The 19,832-nt window shown below is 46.5% G+C and overlaps 1 protein-coding gene across 3 annotated transcripts in view; it reads left to right on the forward strand.

The window, feature by feature from the left end:
• Window positions 1–1,170: 1,170 nt before the first annotated feature.
• Window positions 1,171–19,832, forward strand: part of MYZAP (myocardial zonula adherens protein) — a 94,553-nt gene continuing 75,891 nt past the window's right edge. For 2 of the 3 annotated variants that reach the window (XM_039468876.1, XM_074393831.1), the window contains exons 1-2: window positions 1,171–1,398; window positions 12,575–12,661. In XM_039468876.1, coding sequence (XP_039324810.1) covers window positions 1,324–1,398; window positions 12,575–12,661 — 162 coding nt within the window. In that variant the 5' untranslated portion in view covers window positions 1,171–1,323. Of the gene's footprint in view, window positions 1,399–12,574; window positions 12,662–12,692; window positions 16,346–19,832 lie in introns of those variants that run through there. The other variant, XM_074393830.1, reaches the window with a different exon arrangement.

Consider the following 19,832-nt stretch of genomic DNA (forward strand, 5'->3'; position numbering starts at 1 on the left):
GTTGCTAACTTCCTGAGCATGAGAGTTTGAGGCAAGAGTTTCTGGACAACTCAGTGGGGAGGTAGCACTTGACCTGGGCTTTAAAGGACCAGTAGACAGAGATTGTGTCTTTCCTTGCTGAAAAGCACTTTGTCCTCAGGATAAAGGCCAAATTTCCAGCTAAGCACACAGGTTCCTCATGATGTCCTCAGCTCCATTCTGCTGCTTCTCCACTGTTTTCCCTGTGCACGGATACTTCCAGTACTTGAAATATATTTTATACCTTCCCTTGCTTTCCTTCCATCTTTGTGCATGCTAGTTCTTTTGGCCTGGGACTCCCTCCTCCCTCTGCTAAGGGACACCAGAGGGGACAAGCAAGGCACTAGGTTTGGACTGGGGGATCCATATCCTACCTTTGCACTGAGCGGCCAGTGGGGCCCCTGCTGTGTTGCTCAATCTTTTGGTGAGTCAACATCTTCAAATGCAAAATAGGGATACAGGATAACAATAGCGCCTCCCTCAAAGGGCACTCGTGAGGATTAAACGAAATAACACACGTAAAGTGCTCTCCAGGTAGGCCCACAGTAATCATTGAATAAATATGGGCAGTGTGGCTCACTCCTACTTGCATTTCAGGTCTTAGCTTAGTCATCACCGCCTCTGAGACTGGCTGTGTGCTCCCGTAGTATCTCATCTTCTACCATATCCCGACATCTGTCATCCCCACCAGACTGCAAACTCCTTGAGGCTAAGAGCCAGTCTACTGGGTTGGCTGCCGGTGGGAACGCATAATAGACACTTAGGAAATGCTGAATGAATGATACGAGGCGAGGGTCCAAGTGATCCGGAATGAATGACACGGGGTGAAAGTCCCAGTGATCCGAGGGCGTGCAGAGGCTGCAGGGGGCAACCCGGGGTGGGGGTCGGTCATGAGACTGAACGGGCAGTGGACCTCAACTCTGCTAGAGACAGAGAGAGCGTGGGCGTCCAGGGTATCCAGGGCTCCTTCTTGCTCCGGGACTGACCCTGGTAGGGCGTAGCGCCCTGGGAGTGGATGGTGTTCAACTTTAACCAGGTCGGTGCCCTCGGGAGAAAATGCAGCCTGACAGGTCGGGTGAGCCGGCTGGGCCCCTCCCCGGCCCCGCCCCTCCCGGCCCCGCCCCTCCCGGCCCCGCCCCTCCCCACCCCGCCCCCGGGCCCCGCCCCCCGGGCCTCCGCGGTGCTGCAGGAGCTGCAAGCAGCCTGCGCCTGTCCCGCGTCGCCCCCGCTCAGGGCGGGCCCCGCGTGCTTATTTCTCCCGGGAGAAGCTCCGGCGTCCAGCCCGCTACCGACTGCCGCTGCGGGATGCTGCGCTCCACGTCCACCGTCACCCTGCTCTCGGGCGGCGCAGCCAGGACGCCTGGGGCGCCCAGCAGGAGGGTGAGTAGCTGGAGCCGGGAGCCGCGCCATCCTGTTCCCCTATCCCGGCTGCCCCCTCTAGAGGGGACTAGGGATGGGAACGCTCAGGAGCCTGCCCTGGGCTCAACTCCCCGGTCCTGTGCTGGCCCCGGCAGTGACCCTCCTTCTCAAGGTTTCAGGGGGCCGACCAGCTGACAGGAGAGGGCTTAGGGGACTTTAGGGAATTCCCAGAGATTTCCTCTCCTTCCTGCCTCTTCTGTCAAGCCAAGTTTATTGGTGGTACCAGTTTAAAAAGCAAGGAAGGCATTTCTGCCGTGTCCCTGCCTTGGGACCCAAAAGTAATGAATGTATTTAAAACTCAAACTTTCCTTTCCCACTGATTAAAAGAAAGACCGGGTCACTGTGTCCACTAGTTAGAGGGTGACACTCATTCTGGAGTGGGATTAGCTAAGGTGGGCACCGCTGTGCAAACCAAAACAGCAGCCAGCCGTCGAGGAGCCCAACTGTGTGGGACTTTGGTTTATACAAATCACTTTCTTCTTTCTGATTTAAATATTAGCACAGTGACAACAGTGACAGCAATGAAAGCCCGGACATCATCTCCAGGGAAGGTTTCCCTTTGGAAGTGCTGTTTCTCTTTGATCTTTGTGGCATTTCTTCCCACCTCTCCAGATGCTCTATAAGAGAAATGTTCCGTCTTTCTAACAGGGTCAGAGCCTCAGGGCAACTGCCAGGGTCTTGGTTTGCGGCTTTTTAGTTCTTCCATTCATCGTGGTATTCAGTACTTATCGTTTGGTACCTCTTTACTCTGATTAAGACTTTTGTAATCATGTTTCCTCAAGATTTAAACAGGTGGTTAAGCCCAAAGCACAACCCCCATTGGTCCTCCTGTCTTTATGCAGGCCTTGGACCTGCTCGTTTGCTTTTCCATGCCTTGAGCGAGTGATGGTGGTCACCTTATACGCTGTCTTTCTTTAGCTCTAGAAGAAAGATGTGTTACTCTTGGGCATGAGCCAACTGATGGATTCTGGTGTGTGTGTGTGTGTGTGTGTGTGTGTGTACTCACCAGACACTTGTGGTTGTGTGTGCACATCCCCCATCCCTCCAGAATCCATCAGTTGGCTGACTCCCAAAGTTGACAGAACTCCAGTTATCCAATCATTAGCATCACAGAATAAAATCCACATTGGGCCCAAGGGGGTTTCCAACCACAGTCCTGGCTTTACTCTAAGTTGGATATTTGTATTTTTCTATGGAAATCTTTCTCAATTTGAACACACTTGCAATTGAGAAAGAATGAAGTCACTGAAAAGCTAACGCTGATCCCTGACAGGATCATATATGTGACCAGATTGCACAAAATTCTCTTAACTTCCCTTCCAGAGGTGGGGATTAGTTGGGGTACCTAACCTCATACGGTGGGTTGGTACAAATGTGACTAGTATACTAGATAACATTTCTGAAGATTTCTGGTCAAGCATTTCCTTTGGATTATTTCTTTAGTTATAGATGCTTTGGCATCGGACACATTGTGACACACTGTTGAAAATACTTTGCCTTTTGAATAAGATGGAAGACGTGTTTTGGACTGGAGGATTCAGGGCTCGGGATCAGGCCATGCAGGGCTGCCCTGGGCACACTGGCACTTGTTTCTGGAAAGAAGCTATCTGAACCCGAAACCTATCTTCATGGTTTCTAGCTCTGCTCAGGATTTGCATATGTCACAGTTACTATCTATGTGTGTGCTGAGGATTGTGAGCATGGTGGGAAGTTGTGAGATGTTGATTAATTGATTTATTGAACATTCATAGACCTTTTCCTGTGTGGTACAGGGCTGGCATTGGGGTACACTCTACCTGTAGAGGCAGACATTTTCCCAAACTAACATCAAACAAAGCAGTGATGGTTATAGTGGGGTGAAGAGTTTGCAAAGTTCTGTAGAAGCTAAAATAAAGGTTCTTCCTGAGGCATCAGGGTAAGGCCTCTCGCTACAGGTGGTTTTTTTGAGATAGAGTCTGTCACCCAGGCTGGAGTGCAGTGGTGTGATCTTGGCTCACTGCAGCCTCCACCTCCCAAGTTCAAGCAATCCTCCTGCCTCAGCCTCCTGAGAAGCTGTCACTACAAGCATGCACCACCATGCCCAGCTAATTTTTCTATTTTTAGTGGAGACGGGGTTTCATCATGTTGGCCAGGCTGGTCTCGAACTCCTGACCTCAAATGATCCACCTGCCTCAGCCTCCCAAGGTGCTGGGATTATAGGCATGAGCCACCCTACCCGGCCTATAAGGGATGTTTGAGTTTAATCTTGCAGTATGAGTAGAATTTGCAGGGGAATTGACATTATTGGGATACTGAAAGGGGCGATAACCATCTAAATGGAATACTTGGCATATATAGTCATGTACTGCATTACCACATTTCGGTCAACAACAGTCAGCATGTATGATGGTGGTTGGAACGGTAGGCTCTATCATATTGCCTAGGCATGCAGTAGGCTACGTCAGCTAGGTTTGTGTAAGTGCACTCTATGATGTTTCCGCAACGACAAAATCATCAAATGATGCATTTCTCAGAATGCATCTGCATGGTTAAGTGACACATGACTACTTTATGATGATGGCAAATTGGACCTACTTTGGGACAAAATACCCATTTTTTAGGAAAACAGGAACAGGATGTCCTGAAAATAAAATTGTAGACCAAAGAAATAATCCTGGGAAGTGTTCCTGCAGTTGAAAGTTGTTTGATAAATACTATATTGTTCTGTTATTCCTCTCATGGTGGACAAGTGACGGTCTTGAACAATAACATGTTAGCCATTAAAACTGTATTTCTGTTTCATCCAAAGAGCTCATCAAATTTGGGACTGCAGGGGAAACCAGGCTATGTAGGTCCAGATATTCAAGCCAACATGTAGTGGTGGTGACAGCTGACACTGAGCAGGGACTCCTGTGAGTTAGTTGCCAAGGGTGATGTGGCTGGATTGTCACCGGTTAGCCTTTGTTCAGTGGCTGCCACATGTAATTTGTATTTTTTTCTTATTTGAAGTCACCTCTCAAGAAAAAAAAAATGGAGAGAAAAATTTCTGTCAGCTGATAAACAAAGCTCTGAAAGGCATTTATGGATGTCAACCAGCAGAAGTTGTGAAATTAAAAAAACTCCCTTCAAACCTGTTGTGCACTAAAAATAGTTTTATCTATGGCAACAGCAGGAAGGCAAATTGGCTGGAGAATAACTACAGCCAGAAGATGACCTTGCGGAATGTGGGGAGAGAATTTTAAAAATATTGATCTTGCTTCGTGCTTTTGAAAGGAACTTTATAACTGCTAGTTAGTTCTGCTAAATGGGCCTTTGAAATGAAAGGTTGGTTGTGTGGCTAGGTTGTGTGCTTTGCAGGGAAGACTTTATGTTGCTTTGTGTCTTCCCCCTAAAGCACACAACCTGGTCATACAACTGACCTTGAGGCACAATACTTTGTGCCGAGTATTTTTGGCTGAGCTGTTCAGCTCCTGGGCTGTGAGATGATAGACCTGTCAAGGATCTTCTCCAGCACCTTGCTTTCTTGATAATAAGAGACTGTTGGCTGTGTTGCTGGTATCGTGACCCCTCATTGGCACAGAATAAAACAAAACAAAACCCAGCAAGGTCACAGGAACTATCTCTTAGCCTGCCGTTGCTGCTGTTTCCTTCTATTTGGCAAAGACTTCCTCTGTTAAACTCTGGAATGGGCCTGCCAGTCATTGCTCCCTGGCTAATACACCCCTCTTGTATGTCCCACTGCTCGCTGACTGGCTGAAAGTAAAGAATTCTCCTTAGTGGGCCTGTGAATGATCAGACAGGTGTTTACTGCACTTCCCTTTCCCAGGAGACAGGAACATCTGTGCACATAAGCTCTCTATCATCCCACGGGTTCTGAGGAAGGGAAACAGATGTTGCGGCACCCTTGGCATCTGGTGGAAGGAGGCTGGCTGCAGCATCCACTGGGGAAGGGGAAGTGAATCCTGCTGCACCCAGAAAACAGGCTTGCTGCTCACAGAGTCCTCCTGAGCGAGCCCCTGATGGGCTAAATTGTGAGGGTTTGGAACCATGGCATCCTTTGGGCTAAGGGCAGGGCCGAAACCTCTGCTGCTTAAAAATGAGGGTTGTAGGCTCAGAAAAAATGTGGCCAGCTCTATGCTTTTGTTCTTTCGCCTTGCCTTGTTTGATAAAGGATGAACAGACCTGAATTCTGGAGACTCGTAAGGAAACTTGATTTCCCCTAGACATTTATGGGGATCACATGGCTTTTCTACAAAGGGTATGGAGTGATTTTTGACGCATCTGTCTCTGGGGGCACTGTAGGAGCGCTGCAGATGATGTCCCTGTTGTAGTTTGTCTGTGCTGTGGATCCACATCTGAACAAGAGTCCTGGAGGCTGGTGCCAGCAAGCCCTGGTCACTGGGGAAGCCCTTTCAAGTCAGTTAGCCACAGATGTTTTTGTCTAATTGCGTTCAAGGAGCTGTGGGCCCAGGACTAACTAGAGACCATGTTAAATGTCTCAATCTAAGATACTTCTTACAGTTACCATGCCTTCTGCTCTTACGGAGTTCCGGTACTTCTCCAGCACACAGAAGAGTGATACAGTGGTGTTTACCTCTTTCCCTCTTTGGTGAGTGATAGTTCCTAAATGTCAGTCACACTCCTGACTTTTTTGTTTTTAAAGGCCAGAGAGATCTTTCCAAAATGCTAAATCTAGTCTCTTGACTTCTCTGCTTTAAGAGCCGCCTCGGTACTGCCAGGAAAAGGTTCACACTCCTTAGTGTAGCATCCAGGCCCTCTGGTCTGGCCCGTGCCTGTCCTGTTTCCCCTCCCTACATGTACTCTTCTCAGATATTCCAAATGGTTTGCCATTCCCCCGGGTTTTCGTTGCTGCTCCTTGCCTTTTTGCTTTTCTTCAGCTTTCTCGCCTGATGAGGGTTGTCTTCTCCAGGAAGCCCGCCCTGAACCTTAGACCCTCCTTCTCACGTTCCCATAGAGGCCTGTGCATGCCACCATTACTTGTGTCACCTATGATGACCTTCTGGAAGAGAGGGCTTAGGAACCACCCCTTCCCAGGCCTGGTGGAATAGGCATTTAAAAAGAGAAATCTCACTTAACGTAGAATTGGCAAGTGGGAAAACAGGAAGCGAAGCCTTGGGTTAAAGCCATCCCATCACCTCTGACCCACCTGGGCAGGAAACAGCTGACAAATACTGGGAATGCTAGCCCAGGTGAGGAGTTTGACAGTTCTGGGAAGTCCTCCAAATATTTGTGTTGCTTCATCCTGCTGCACAGTTGGAGCCTCATCTCTGGTTCAGTCAGTGGTTCTCAGCTGGTTACACACAGAATCACTGGGAGGCTTAAAATAGCCATGCCCAGGCCTCATCCCAAACCAATTAAATGGGCACCTCTGAAAGTACAGAATAGCATGAGTATTTTTTTTTTTTTTTTTTTGAGACGGTGTTTCACTCGTTACCCAGGCTGGAGTGCAATGGCGCAATCTCGGCTCACCGCAACCTCCGCCTCCTGGGTTCAGGCAATTCTCCTGAAGAACGTTTCTTTAAGCACGATTCCCTTCTATAGCTTTCTTGGAAAAAAAGCAGACATTTCTGGGACAGGAGTGCAGTAAGTACAGGGGTGTAGAAAGCTCCCTTGGGCCTGGTGGGATGAGGGGCAGGATGGTGGTGGGGCAGGCTGGGGGAGTCCGCACACTCCAAGTCACACCGGTATCTTGGTGTGCTTTCATCCACCTGCGTTTTCTCTCTGGATCTTGGCATTTAAGGCACATTATGTGCCTGCTAGAGAACATGGCCACAGAAAGCAGGAATGTTTTGTATGCCTCTGAGCTAAGAATGGTTTTTACAGGGGCCTGCAAAACCTAAATATTTACTGGGTGGCTCTCTACAGAAAAAGTTTGCCCCACCCTGATGTAGATAATTGGGCTGCAAGTTCAGGGCCAGGGCAGAGCCAAGAGGTCTAATCTAGATGGGGCATGTTCCATTCCGCACCCAGCCTGCTTCAGGCTCCTGGGATTAGATACCTGGGTTTAGCAGACAGTGTGGGGGTCTGCCCCCGCCTCCAAGCCACACCCATAAGCATCCCATTTTTTGTCACTAAGGGAACCTGGGCGGGGACCCACAGTCACAAAGTGGAACAGGCCTGAGAGAAATGTAAATGCACTTGGCTAATTTCTTTAGGGAAATCCATCTTTGTAAACTCTTTAGCAAACTCCTGTCACCTCCTTGAGTCATCTTCTCCATCCCCTTTTTATTCGAGATGGATATTTTTCCCCTGGGTGAGCCCAGGTACCTGAAGTTGAGAGCATGACGATACTGGATCTCATTTAGAGTACCCCATAAATGAGACCCAGGCCCTCTGTCTCCACAAAAGGGGTCAGAAACAAGGCCTGAGGGGACCCATGTAGCTCCCCAGGGGCCCTGAGTTGCCAAAAAGGGTTTGTTGTGCTTTTTCTTGTGGAGGAAACCTGAATGCTACCTTCCCCTCCCTTGCTATCCCTCCCTGGGGTGCTGGTTTCAAGAAAGTGCAAGGCACTCCAGGGAGTTTCAGGTATATTCTTACTTTGTTTTAGTTCAGCCCAAAAGAACTACAAAACCCGGTACTGAGTGAGTGCCCATAATGTGTTAATACTGTGCTAAGCACCATAGAAGCTATAAAAGTGGTGATGGTACAAAGCTCGCTTGATCACTCCCCCTGTGTTTTCCCTTTCATCCATTTTCTGGTGCATGGAACACAGGAGGCACTGAAAAATAACCGGCTGGATTATTGAAATGAACTCAGATTTGAATGTTAGTTTCTTCCTCCAAAGATTTGAGTGACTCTTCACTGTCTTCTGACTACAGCTAGTGCTTCTCCATCGTGCATTTGTAGATTGATAGTTTGGCCCCTACCTATTTGTCCATTTTCCTTTCCTACCTAAGCTTAGGTTACAGGTTCACTTACTCTCGGAACATGCTGACATATGTGCATTTGGCACAGACTAGAACACGTTCCTGATAGCTTTCTGTTGTTGTTATGATGGTGGGTTCTCCAAACCTCACTGACCTGAAAAGTCCTTTCTGTCCTTCTATACCCAGCTCAAATGTCAGCCTGAGGGACCTTCCCATATATTCCCACCTCCCATTAAGACTAGTGTTCTTCTTCCTATATTCCCATGATAATAAAGAATGCTTATGAAGTGCTTAATGTGTGCCAGAAACTGTCCTAAGCTCTTTACACACATTAGCTAATTTAATTCTCACGACATTCCTAAAAGGGTACAGTATTTTTAGTTCTGTTTTACAACTAAGGTAATGGAAGCACTGAAGACTAAGTGGCTCTCCAAAGGTCTCAAAGCTAGTAGGTGTCAGAAGCAGTACTGGAAGCCAGGAAGTGCATTTCCACCGTGCTTTAACCACAAAGCTATCCTGGCTCTCTACACCTTGTATTGGTTATTCCAAGTGTTCTTGGTTGCTTTGTTTGGGAGTTTTTCTAGATTACGCACTCCTGGGTGGCACAGCTGTTTCTTTGTCATCGTGGTACCCTCATAGTAAGACTGTGTCTACAAAAAATAAAAAAACTTAGCCAGGCATGGTGATACATGCCTGTGGTTCCAGCTACTTGGTGGGGCTGAGCTTGGAGAATCACTTGATCCCAGGAGATTGATACTGCAGTGCTATGATTGCACCACTATACTCCAGCCTGGGCGACAGAGCAACACCCAGTCTCAAAATAAATGATAGAAATAAGATGTCTAGTATTCATAGAGGCTTACTATGTGACACTTTCCTTTTATACCATTTTATCCTTGAGGTTCAGTGAGACTAACTTTCCCACAGACACACAGCTAGATGTTGTAGCCTGTGTGTGTGCCTAGGCATATATGTCCGTGTGTGCACTCTCGTGTGTTTGTGTGTATGAGATGTGATACAGGAGAAAAGCACTTCCTTTTCCTTGTAGAATTATGCATGGACTAGACCCAGGCTAACAGGAGATTGTTGAGCACCACAGGTTTGGATTGTCTATGTGGTCTGAGTTACACTTTGATGCTTGTGCAAATGTCAGACTTGTTTCAACCAGTCTGAGGGGCGTGGAGCCAGAGGGTTGCCTTTCCCTGAAGGGACTCAAGATTTCCATCAGTGTTGTTGCCTATCAGGAAAGAGAGCTACCTGGTAGTATGGCTTGATTTCTTTTTGGCCAACATGACTGACGGTGAGCCTTGAAGGTTGCTTGCAAAGTTGGCTGCAGAAGAGGCAATGATAGCCCTGGAGGTCAGGCCACATCTGATTCTGGGGTCCTTGGGGGATGATGCTTGCCCAGAGGAGAATGATGATGGAGAGAGGTCTTGAAACAAAGTCACGTGACTTCAAGAACTGAAGTTGTTTGGTCCGGAAGAAAGGAGGTTCGAGGGACAGGAGGACTGTCCAGAGAAAGGGGAATTCTTTTGCAGTCCGAGCACAACTCTGGGTCCATTAGGTAGACATTCTGGTGTAAGCTCAGATCAGGAAGTTAGAGGTGCCTGATGGCAAAATGGAATGCCTTGGAAGGAGGCAGTGATATATGTGGAAGTGGCTAATATCATTCCCAAACCTGGGCTCCCTAACCTGTTCATGGAAAATGAACAGGCTGGTGCCCACCTGTCAGGTGCATTTTTGGGTGTTGGGTTCCTTCATAGGTGGGCAGGTTGAACTGAAGAGGTTTTTGACAATCCTGTCTAGATAACCCTGGGCTTCCAGGCTGCAGGGTAGTGTTCCTCAGAGCCACCCTGTGAACCAGTGCACATCTGTGACCCCGCCAACCTGACTGGGGTGGGGTGGAAAGGATATTTTTCTAGGGCTGCCGTGAAAACTACCGCAATGCCAGTGACTTCGTAGAAATTCCTTGTCTCACTGTTCTGGAGGTTAGTGGCCCAAAATTAAGGTGTTGGCAAGGTTGGTTTCTTCTGAGGTCTCTGAAGGAACTATCTGTTCCAGGCATTTCTCCTTGGCTGTTGATGGGTCATCTTAATGTTCATATGACTTTCACCCTGTATATGTGTCTGTCCCCAATTTTCCCACTCTTAGAAGTACAATAGTCATTTTGGATTAGAGCCACTCTATGATCTCATTTATACTTGATTACCTCTGTAAAGACCCTGGCTCCAAATAAGGTCACATTCTGAGATGCCAGGGGTTAGGACTTTAACAGATGATTTTTAGGGGGATGCAATTCAACCCATACTAGGGAACAAACAGCACTCCTGTGAATTGAGCCCATGTGGCACTTCAGGCATGTGGTGAGGGCCATGAGTATAAGAGCTAAGAATGCACGCCCTGGAGACTGCCTGGATTCAAATCTGAGCTGTGCCATTTCCCAGCCATATAACCCTTCAGAGGCTTAGCTTCCTCACCTGCAAAATGGGGCGGGTTAGGGAATCTATTACCATAAGTTTGTGGGAGGATTAAATGAATAAATACCTGTAAAATACTTAGAAGGTGCCTGGCATACAGCGAGTGCTAAATACGTGGTTAGCTATTGCTATTATTACTGTTACTGTCCCCTCATACTGCAGATTACAGTAGTCTATTTTTCACTCTGTTGGGTAGGAAAATGACTTTGCGCATAGTCACCTTTTGTTAACAGAATGTGATAAATCGGCATAATACAAGTTGCGGCTTCTCTCACTGAATGGTGTAATGCTTTTTTATTTTTAAAAGAAATGGTGCAGGCTGAGTGCAGTGGCTTATGCCTGTAATCCCAGCACTTTGGGAGGCTGAGGCAGATGGATCATGAGGTCAGGAGTTCGAGACCAGCCTGGCCAACATGGTGAAACCCCATCGCGACTAACGGTACAAAAAATTAGTCGGGGTTGGTGGTGCATGCCTGTAATCCCAGCTCCTCGGGAGGCTGAGGTGGGAGAATTGCTTGAACCTGGGAGGCAAAGGTTGCAGTGAGGTGAAATCATGCCATTGTACTCCAGCCTGGGCAAGACTCCATCTCAAAAAAAAAAAGAAAGTACAATTTAGACTTTAAAAAATCATTTAAGAACATGTATTCCAGTATTGCAGTGAAGTCTGTTGGCAGCCTTTAATAAACTGACATGAGAATCTCAATGGCTAGTGACAAAATATTCATGGTGGTATAGCTAATTAAGGAGTCAGCTGTCTTATTAGCTCATAAGCATGATTTTTTTATCCTGTGCCTTTCTAGCTGTCTTGCTTTTAGTCTGTATTCAGCAAACAGGGACAGCTTTTTTGTTTTGCATTTAAATTGTAGCAACGTACTCATAAAATTTACTGTTTTAACCCTTTTTAAGTGTATAGTTCAGTGGCATTAAATGCGTCCACACCGTTGTGCAGCTGGCACCACCATCCATCTCTAGGACTTTTTCGTATTCCAAAATGGGGATCCCATGCCCATTAAATACGAACTTTCCCCGTATGTTTACCCCCTGGCAACCACAGTTCCACTTTCTGTCTCTGTGATTTTTATTACTCCTGGTACCTCATCTAAGTAGAATCGCACAGTATTTGTCTTTTTTGTCACTGGCTTATTTCACTTAACGTAGTGTCCTCAAGGTTTATCCATGTTGTAGAGTGTCAGAATTTCCTTCCTTTTTAATATTGGGTAGTATTCCATTGTATGTATCAATCATATTTTGTTTATCCATTCATCTGACAGTGGACATTTTGCTTCCTTTTGGCTATTATGAATAATGCAGCTATGAACATGAGTATATAGACTTTTTTGAAAAAAAAAGTTGTGGTTAAGCATGTACATGTGTATTTGGAAAAATTAAATACATAGGCAAGTGGAAAGCATCCTCCCATTTAAATAGAGATATCCACTGTGTATATTTTGGCTTCTGTCCCACTAGCTATATTTTTGCCTGTACTTGTGAAATGAGGTCCTTCTATACATATTGTTATGGAACCTGAGCCACCGGTAAAGAAATGTTTGAAATTGATCAAGTCGTTTGGTAGTTTCCTTCTTTGAGCACCAGGGTGGTGGGTGCCTGTGCTGTACCAAGCTGGCCGGGGACTGTGAAGATAAGGCTGGCCATATCTTCACAGTCCCCTGTGTGATCGGGGCAATGACCCCCACTGAAGGTAGGGGAAACAGGCTGTGAGAAGTCCAAGGTCACCTGGCTCCTTCTGCCCCAAATGCTGGCTCCTAACTGGCCTCTCTTTTCCCTTTCTTCTAGGCAAATGTTTGCAGACTACGGCTGACTGTACCTCCTGAGAATCCAGTTCCTGAGCAGAGTGAAAAAAAGATTGAGAGAAAAGAGCAGGTAAGATATCTCTGAGGCAAAGCCCCAGTAAGTTCCAGTCTTTGTACCCTTAACCCACTCTCCCATCTCCTAACCAGGCCACTCCCGGAGGCTGAGTGTCAGCACCTCTGTTGAGGAGAAGGCCCTCTCAACCTTCCCACCTCATCTCCCGTCTTCCCAGAAGACCGAGAGCTCTCCCTAGCTGGCTCTGCCAGCAACGTGCCCTGCTCTTGTTTCTTGGTGAACACTGTGGCTCTGTGTTACCTTGAAGCTGCAGGGACACGGGCCTTAGTGACAGGTGCTGTGGTGGGGAACATGGATTTTTCTGAAACAACCCAATCCAGTTGCATCAAAGGGCCTATTGTGAGCGGCTGGCAGGGTTGGAACCTTTCTCAGCAGCTTGGAGTGGCCGCTGGGGCCCCTGCTCCCGCAGGAGAGAGGAAAGCCTGGCAGGCAGCACGGTGTGGGGCTAAAGGGCAGTTTCGTGGCTGGGGGTAGTGAGGCATTCAGCAGACACTTTTGTGCCAGCTCCTGTGCTCTGAGGCCGTGAAGATAAGTACGTCCTTGCCTTGAAGGAATTTGCAGTTTTCTGGGTGAGACAATGATGATGTAATATTTTAGGTGTTAGGATCCAGCCCTGTAAGAAGGAATCTGGGAACACAGAGAAGGGAATAACTGACTGCTTGGGAGGCGACAGTGAAGTTGGAGGCTTGAAGGATAAAGAGGAGGTTCTTCTGACCTCTAGGCCTGTGGTCCTGGCTAACCTAGTTTACTCATTTACAATGACAGGGCACCTACTCTATTCCAGGCACTGTTCTAGGCAGTAGGAATATAGTAGTGAACAAGGTAGTAAACCAGTCTGTCATCCATGGAACTTCCATTCTAGTGGGACAAGAATGAAAGTAAGTGAAATAATTAAGTACGTTTTTATAGAGGTTAGGAGGTGGTAAGTGCTGATGGAGACAAAGTAGGAGAAGGGGATGGGGTGCCAGGAAGCGGGCAGTACTTTTTCTTGTGTACATATTTCATAGGATTATAAAATAAAATCAAATGGTATGATATTAGTTTCACAAATGGAATCATGACATAGTGTCCTCTCGAAATACAAGCTTTGCTTTGGAGTTAACCGCTAATGTTGTCAGCTCTAAAATAGAAAGCTTCTCATCGGCTGCCAAGTGTTTGACAATGTCCCTACGTTACCATAGGTCTCTATCTCTCCTTGTCTTCTCCTCCCCACGTTCTCCCAAGGACAGAGAGCTGCCTGTGCTAGTGCAAATGATGAATGACAGGGAAGGGAAGTAGGGAGAAAGGAAATGAAGTTCGGACGAGAGAAAGGTGAGAAGATGTAAAATTGCTGATCTGCCTACAACAAGTAGTTGAGTTCCACTAAAACAGATTCAGAAAAACAGCTGGTTCTGGGTTGGAGCAGGGAAAAGATGAGGTGGATCTGGGACCTCTGGAAAATAAAGTGTCACTCAGAGACGAGTGGAGTCCTAGTAAAGGACCTGGCAGCCAGTTCAAAGGGCTTTCATTGGCCAAAATTGGAACAACTGGAACATCAGAAAGAATAATGATAGTCATGGGTTATAACACATTGAATATTTAAAAAATTCCTATGCTTATGGTGATAATTGGAGAAGGCGAGGAGTGAGATGAGAGGATAAAAAGAAGGCTCTTTTTAAAAATAGAACACTAGCTAATAAGTTTAGAATATCTCTGTTTCGTAACCTCCAGGTATATTCATCAATAGATGCAAAAATAAGTTGGGGATTATTGTAGGATATTCACGTGGTCTCAAAGTATCACCCTAATGAATTACTGATTCTAAAGAGACAGTACCTTCACAGTGGAATAGGCAGGCAGCCAGCATTTCAACTGAGTGATGCAACCTAACTACACCAATGGTGGGACAAGCTGATGTTGTATAACTTCCGAGGTGATTCAGCTAAGAGGTGCACAACGTCACATATGTAATAGCACGCCAAACTTGTTTAACCAAATCTAATAATAAGGAAACAGAAACCTTCTACAAAACAATTGGCCTGAATTTCTCAATACATTCAATGTTATTTTTTTAAAAAGATGAGACTGTTGCAGATAAGAGACTTAACATTAAATGTAATGAACGAACCTGGATTAGATCTTGGCCCCCCCCAAAAAAAAAAAGAAAAAGCCTATAAAAGATACACTGGGATGACTATACAATTTTGTATATGAAGTATACATTAAATATTATTGAATAAATGTGAATTTTCTTGTGATAATGGTACTATGGTTATGTAGTTGAAGTCTCTTTCAGCTTCTCTGTAGCTTTGAACATTCTCCAAAGACAAAGTTAGGGAGTAAAGCTCTTGAGCAGACACTGGGAGTGGCCAGGCTTCAGCCGCTGCACCCCTGCTGATGAGCAGGATTGAGTAGGGCTGTCTGTCACTAGGGATTGTCCCCTTGTGTCCTCACTGCTCCTCTCCCTCCCAGTGCCTTCTAGAGCTGATGGCTTGGTCCAAGACATGGGGCTGGGCTGTGTCCAGGTGCTCAGGGGCCTAAGCTGGAGTGAGGGATAAGACAAGAGCCCGGTGGCAGTGCCTATTGGTACAGACGGTAGAGGGACTGAGGAAATACAGTCTTTTAGAGTTAGACCCAAAGCTTTGTGCCTCGGGAGATGTTTGGGAAAGGTTTCTGAGTGCCACAACTGCGGAGGTAGATGCTGGAGGGCCCTGGAAAGTCTGTCACCGCAGAAGAAGAATCAAATATTCCCAAGGAAGGAGCCTCGTGTGTTTATCTGTGTCAAGTGGAATCAATAACCAAATTGTGTGCCACTTTGCCTACTTGTCTTGAATAGTGCTTTTCAAACTTGTTAAGTCAACAGGAACCCCTTTTAAAAAAAAAAAAAAATCGAAATGTTTTACTGAACTCTCACATGCAAACCAAGCAACAGTGGTGTTAATGGGGGCCCGAGTCCTCCGGTCTGCCTTTACCCCTCAGCCCCCAGACACCCTCCTGTGGCAGGCTGAGAACTCCAAGGCCCTGGGGAGCACAGGACAGGCACTGCTGGGATAGTATATGCACCACAATAGTTCTTACACCAGGTGGACCAGGTACAGCCTAAGTTCCTGTCTGTGACGCATTGGTGACTCATTGCAGAAGAACTGGGGTAGAGGAGAGGAGGGTGGGACTGTTGTTTCCCCAGAGATGAAGTCTTTGGGTGTTGGCAGCCCTTCAAGGATCTGGGGGTAACTGGGAGGCTGCTCTGAGTGATTTCATCACCATGTCCTGGCCAGGTTGCTTGCATGAGTCACCGAGAGCCAGGGCCATGCACTAGCGAGGAAAGTCTGGAGGGGCCACTTCCTTGGATGTGGTTTCATCATGGCTTCCCTTCCTTGGAACCCATGGAATTGCAAGGTGCCAAATCTCTGGATGACCTTCGTTGGTCATATAACTTTGGTTCCTTTGAAGGGGGGTCTTTTGTGTGCAAAGGCCGGGTGATTGGAGCTGGCTCAGATGTGTGAGTAGAAAGATGTAAATGGCCCGATTGACTTCTCTTGAAGTGAGACTTCTCAAAAATTTGCAAGGTCCTGTTAGAGCTGCAGATGACTGAGGGCAGCCTGGGCCTTCCTTAGTCTTTCACACTGTTGTGGGAGGTGTTTAATGTTGCAGGGATGCCATGATGCCGTGAGACAGCTGGCCATGCATGGAGGCTGCCGCCAGGTGAGCTGTTCTTCCATCTGCTGTCTCCAATCATCAGAGAGAGGAATCACTGAAAATGGAGGTGGTTTGAGGATGGCCTGTTTTGCCCAGTTCCACCAAGGTGTGTTTGGAAGCTGCTGGATGCAATTACAATGGAGTTAGCGCCATTTTATGGAGTCAAGGGTTTGTGGGGTGTATTTGGAGGTTTCCTATCCCTAAGGCAGACGCCTTGGCTACCTGTTCCTTTTAGTCCTTCAGGAGACGTCAACTGCCCGGAGACTACTTTCTGCAGACCACAGATGAGCTCCCAAGTGCACAGCTTCTTTCTCTTTAAAGTAGACACAGCCATGCCTGGTTTCAAAGAGTAAATGAACTAATATATCAAAGTGCCCCCCCACCCCACCCCAGTGTCTGGTTTTAATATGGATTAGAGAGGTAATGAGGAAATGCTGCATCTCTTCCCTTTGAACGCCAAACCCAGTGGCCCTGGGTCATTGTTTTTACCCCCTTAGAGCTTCCTGGCATCATTCTCCTGCCTAAAGCTGCCTATCCTGCCTCTCCTCCTTCCTGCCTTTATTTTCCAAACATATGACATCTCTTCCCTCTTCATAACCCTTGCTGAGGCCCTAGCCATGCTTGGAGGCACTTCCCTGCCATGTCTCAGTTTATCCAAGTTTTCCCTGTCCTTCAGGGCTCCGCTTCTGATAACTTCCCTGACTTCCACGTGCTGTGGTGGTCACTCCTCTCTTGACCTACAGGACATCCAGGCTGCCCCTTTCACTAGGGACCTAGACATCAGCTGCTAAGAACTTCACGTAGGTGTAAATATATATTTTTGCAAAATTTGTATAACATATGGGCACATACACACACACACACATAGAGAAATGAGACTGAGTCTTTTTATTCTTTCTTCCCAAAGCCTAGGTCTCTGCCTTGAACATAGCAGGTGCGTAATGAATGCTTGCTGATTATGATTGAGTTTTATATTAGCTTCCTAGGGCTGCCACAGCAAAGGGTGAAAAACGAGATGGGTTCAAGAACTGAATGTATTCCGTCACAGTTCTGGAGTCCAGACATCTGGGATGAAGTTGCTGGCAGCACCCACTCTGAAGGCGCTGGGGGAGAATCCTCCTTTGCCTCTTCCAGCTGCTGGTAGCTCTTGGTAATCCTTGCCTTGTGGCAGCGTCATTCCAGTCTTTACATGGCATTTTTATGTCTCTGTGTCCAGATTTTTCCCTGTCTATAAGGATACCAATAGGGCCCAGTCTACTGACCTTCTCTTAACTTGATCTGCTCTCCAAGTAAGGTCAGATTCCCGGGTACTGTGGCATAAGACTCCAGCATATCTTTTTTGGGGACACTACTCAATCCATAACAAGTTTCTTTGAAGAAATCATTTTGAATTATATTAACAACCCAGATGAATTAGCCATGGGCTTTTATGTGAGTATTAAAAATCAGTAATAATATGGGAGGGAGGATGCTGGTTGGTTTGTGGGCAGAAATTACATGTTGAGAAATTGATAAACGTAGAACACAATGTTTATAAACATGCCATTCAAATTAGAATTGGTAATAAATAGTTCTGAAATTAGGTACCTATTGTTTTCAAAGAACTCCGTGACTTTATGTATCCATATTCTTATCTTAGTCATGTGCAACAGATTCCTATGTGTATATGCAGGGACACACACACACGCACACACACACATACACACATGCACACACGGAGAGAAACAGAGACAGAACACACACCAGCTACTGCAGACTTAGCATATTAAATCAGGGCCTCACTGCGCAGTTGAATTTTAGGCAATTTGAGTTGATTCTGAGTCTTTATGATGGCAAATTCCTTTGCAAATAGATTAAAAAAAGATAAAATAGCTTGAAGCAGATACTCTTTTAAAGAGCTATTAACATCCCAGCTTTGGAGGTGTCCTGCAGTGACCTGCTGTTTTTAAAGAAGCTGTTTTCTCTCTAGACCTTTGAGAATGTTGAGTGAGAGAGGGCAGATGCGTGGGTATGGATGTAGAGTTGGGAACTTTCATAACCCAGTAAAATGCTGAAAAGAAGGAAGTCCTTGCCAGTAGGTTTTATAGCCCTCTTTCCTTTAAAAGCCCTGGATGAATAAGCCTGCTGAGTTCTCATCCTTGGTGTGACTGTTTATACAACATCACAGGCTGTTGCCAAGTGAGCGAGTGTGGTGCCATGATTCAGAGCTTCAGGTGGGGGCTGGGCTGCCCTTTGTGACAGCACGCCAGGGACTCTGTGTCCTTCTGAGAGCTAACAGCCCCTGGAGGATGGGGAGAGACCTCGGGTTTGAGTCCCAGCTTCTTCATGAACCCCTGTGGTGGGTTGGGCCAGTCAGGTCATCTCTAGGGGCCTTAGTTGCTTCTTCTACCAAATAGAAATGAACCAGTGTTTTTCCAAACATTTCTGTATTCATGTTAATAAATGTGGAAGTGCTATTGGGAAAGCAGTCAAGGGTCAGTGGGTGGAGCTGAAATAAGATCGGGCCTATGTGGGCTGCCTCCAGCAGACCCCCAGCTCTTCACCCTACAACCTTATCAGACACTGAGGAGGAGCTGGGAATCATGTCTGCAAACCAACTGGACTGTATATCTCTTTTCAGTTTTTCTAACCTTCTGAGACTTTGTGATTCACTCCCCATGAAGAAAAACCAAGGCCAGTTTGGGGGTAACTATTTCTCTGTCAGAACCAATTTGATGACTGTAATGAGAACAGCAAAAAGACCAAGAAGAGAGGGTGGATAGACAGACAGACTAATTCAGATGGACATGTAGAGTTGAGTAGGAGCCCAGATACTCAAAAATGTAAGGAAACCACACCACCGATACTAAAAACTCCTAGTATCTGCTAGTATGTTGTCAGCACGCTAGGTATTTTGTGTATTTTATTTTGTGTATTCCTTAGGCTGCCCATTGGAATTGGTGGTGGTTTTCCCATTTTATTGTTAAGGACCCTGAAGCTCTGTAAAGTTCGGTAAATAACTTTCCTAGGGCCACACAGCTAGTAGATAGTGGATTTGCAATTCCAACTCAGGTCTGTGATGGGCCATGCTGCCATGGGAACATTAACTCGTGTGCTTCCTCCTATCAGAGAAACTCTGTTGAGGATATTTACATTTTATCAGTCAAGGTTACCTAAGGTATGCACTGTACTCTTGGGTTCCAGAAAAGCAGTTCCTGATTTTTCCCCTCCCATGTGTTCTTCCCTTTTCTGCTGGGGTTATTGGGCCTAAGTAACTATTGTCCGCATTGAAGCTGCACACGAGCACCCTTGTCAGGGTGCTAGCCTTACAAATGACACTCTCTTTGGCTCTTCTGCTTGGCTAGAAGCTTTTCTTTTCCTTCTCATCTTAAGCATTTAAAGTGATCTTTTCTCTTGAGTTTATTTGGGAAGTGGGCCCTATTCAGTTTGTGAGATGGTCAGAAACAACTCATTCAGGGTTATTTTTTAGAAACGGGGTCTCACTACGTCATCC

The sequence above is a fragment of the Saimiri boliviensis genome, chromosome 2 (genome assembly GCF_048565385.1).
Source record: "Saimiri boliviensis isolate mSaiBol1 chromosome 2, mSaiBol1.pri, whole genome shotgun sequence".
NCBI classification, from domain to species: Eukaryota; Metazoa; Chordata; class Mammalia; order Primates; family Cebidae; genus Saimiri; species Saimiri boliviensis.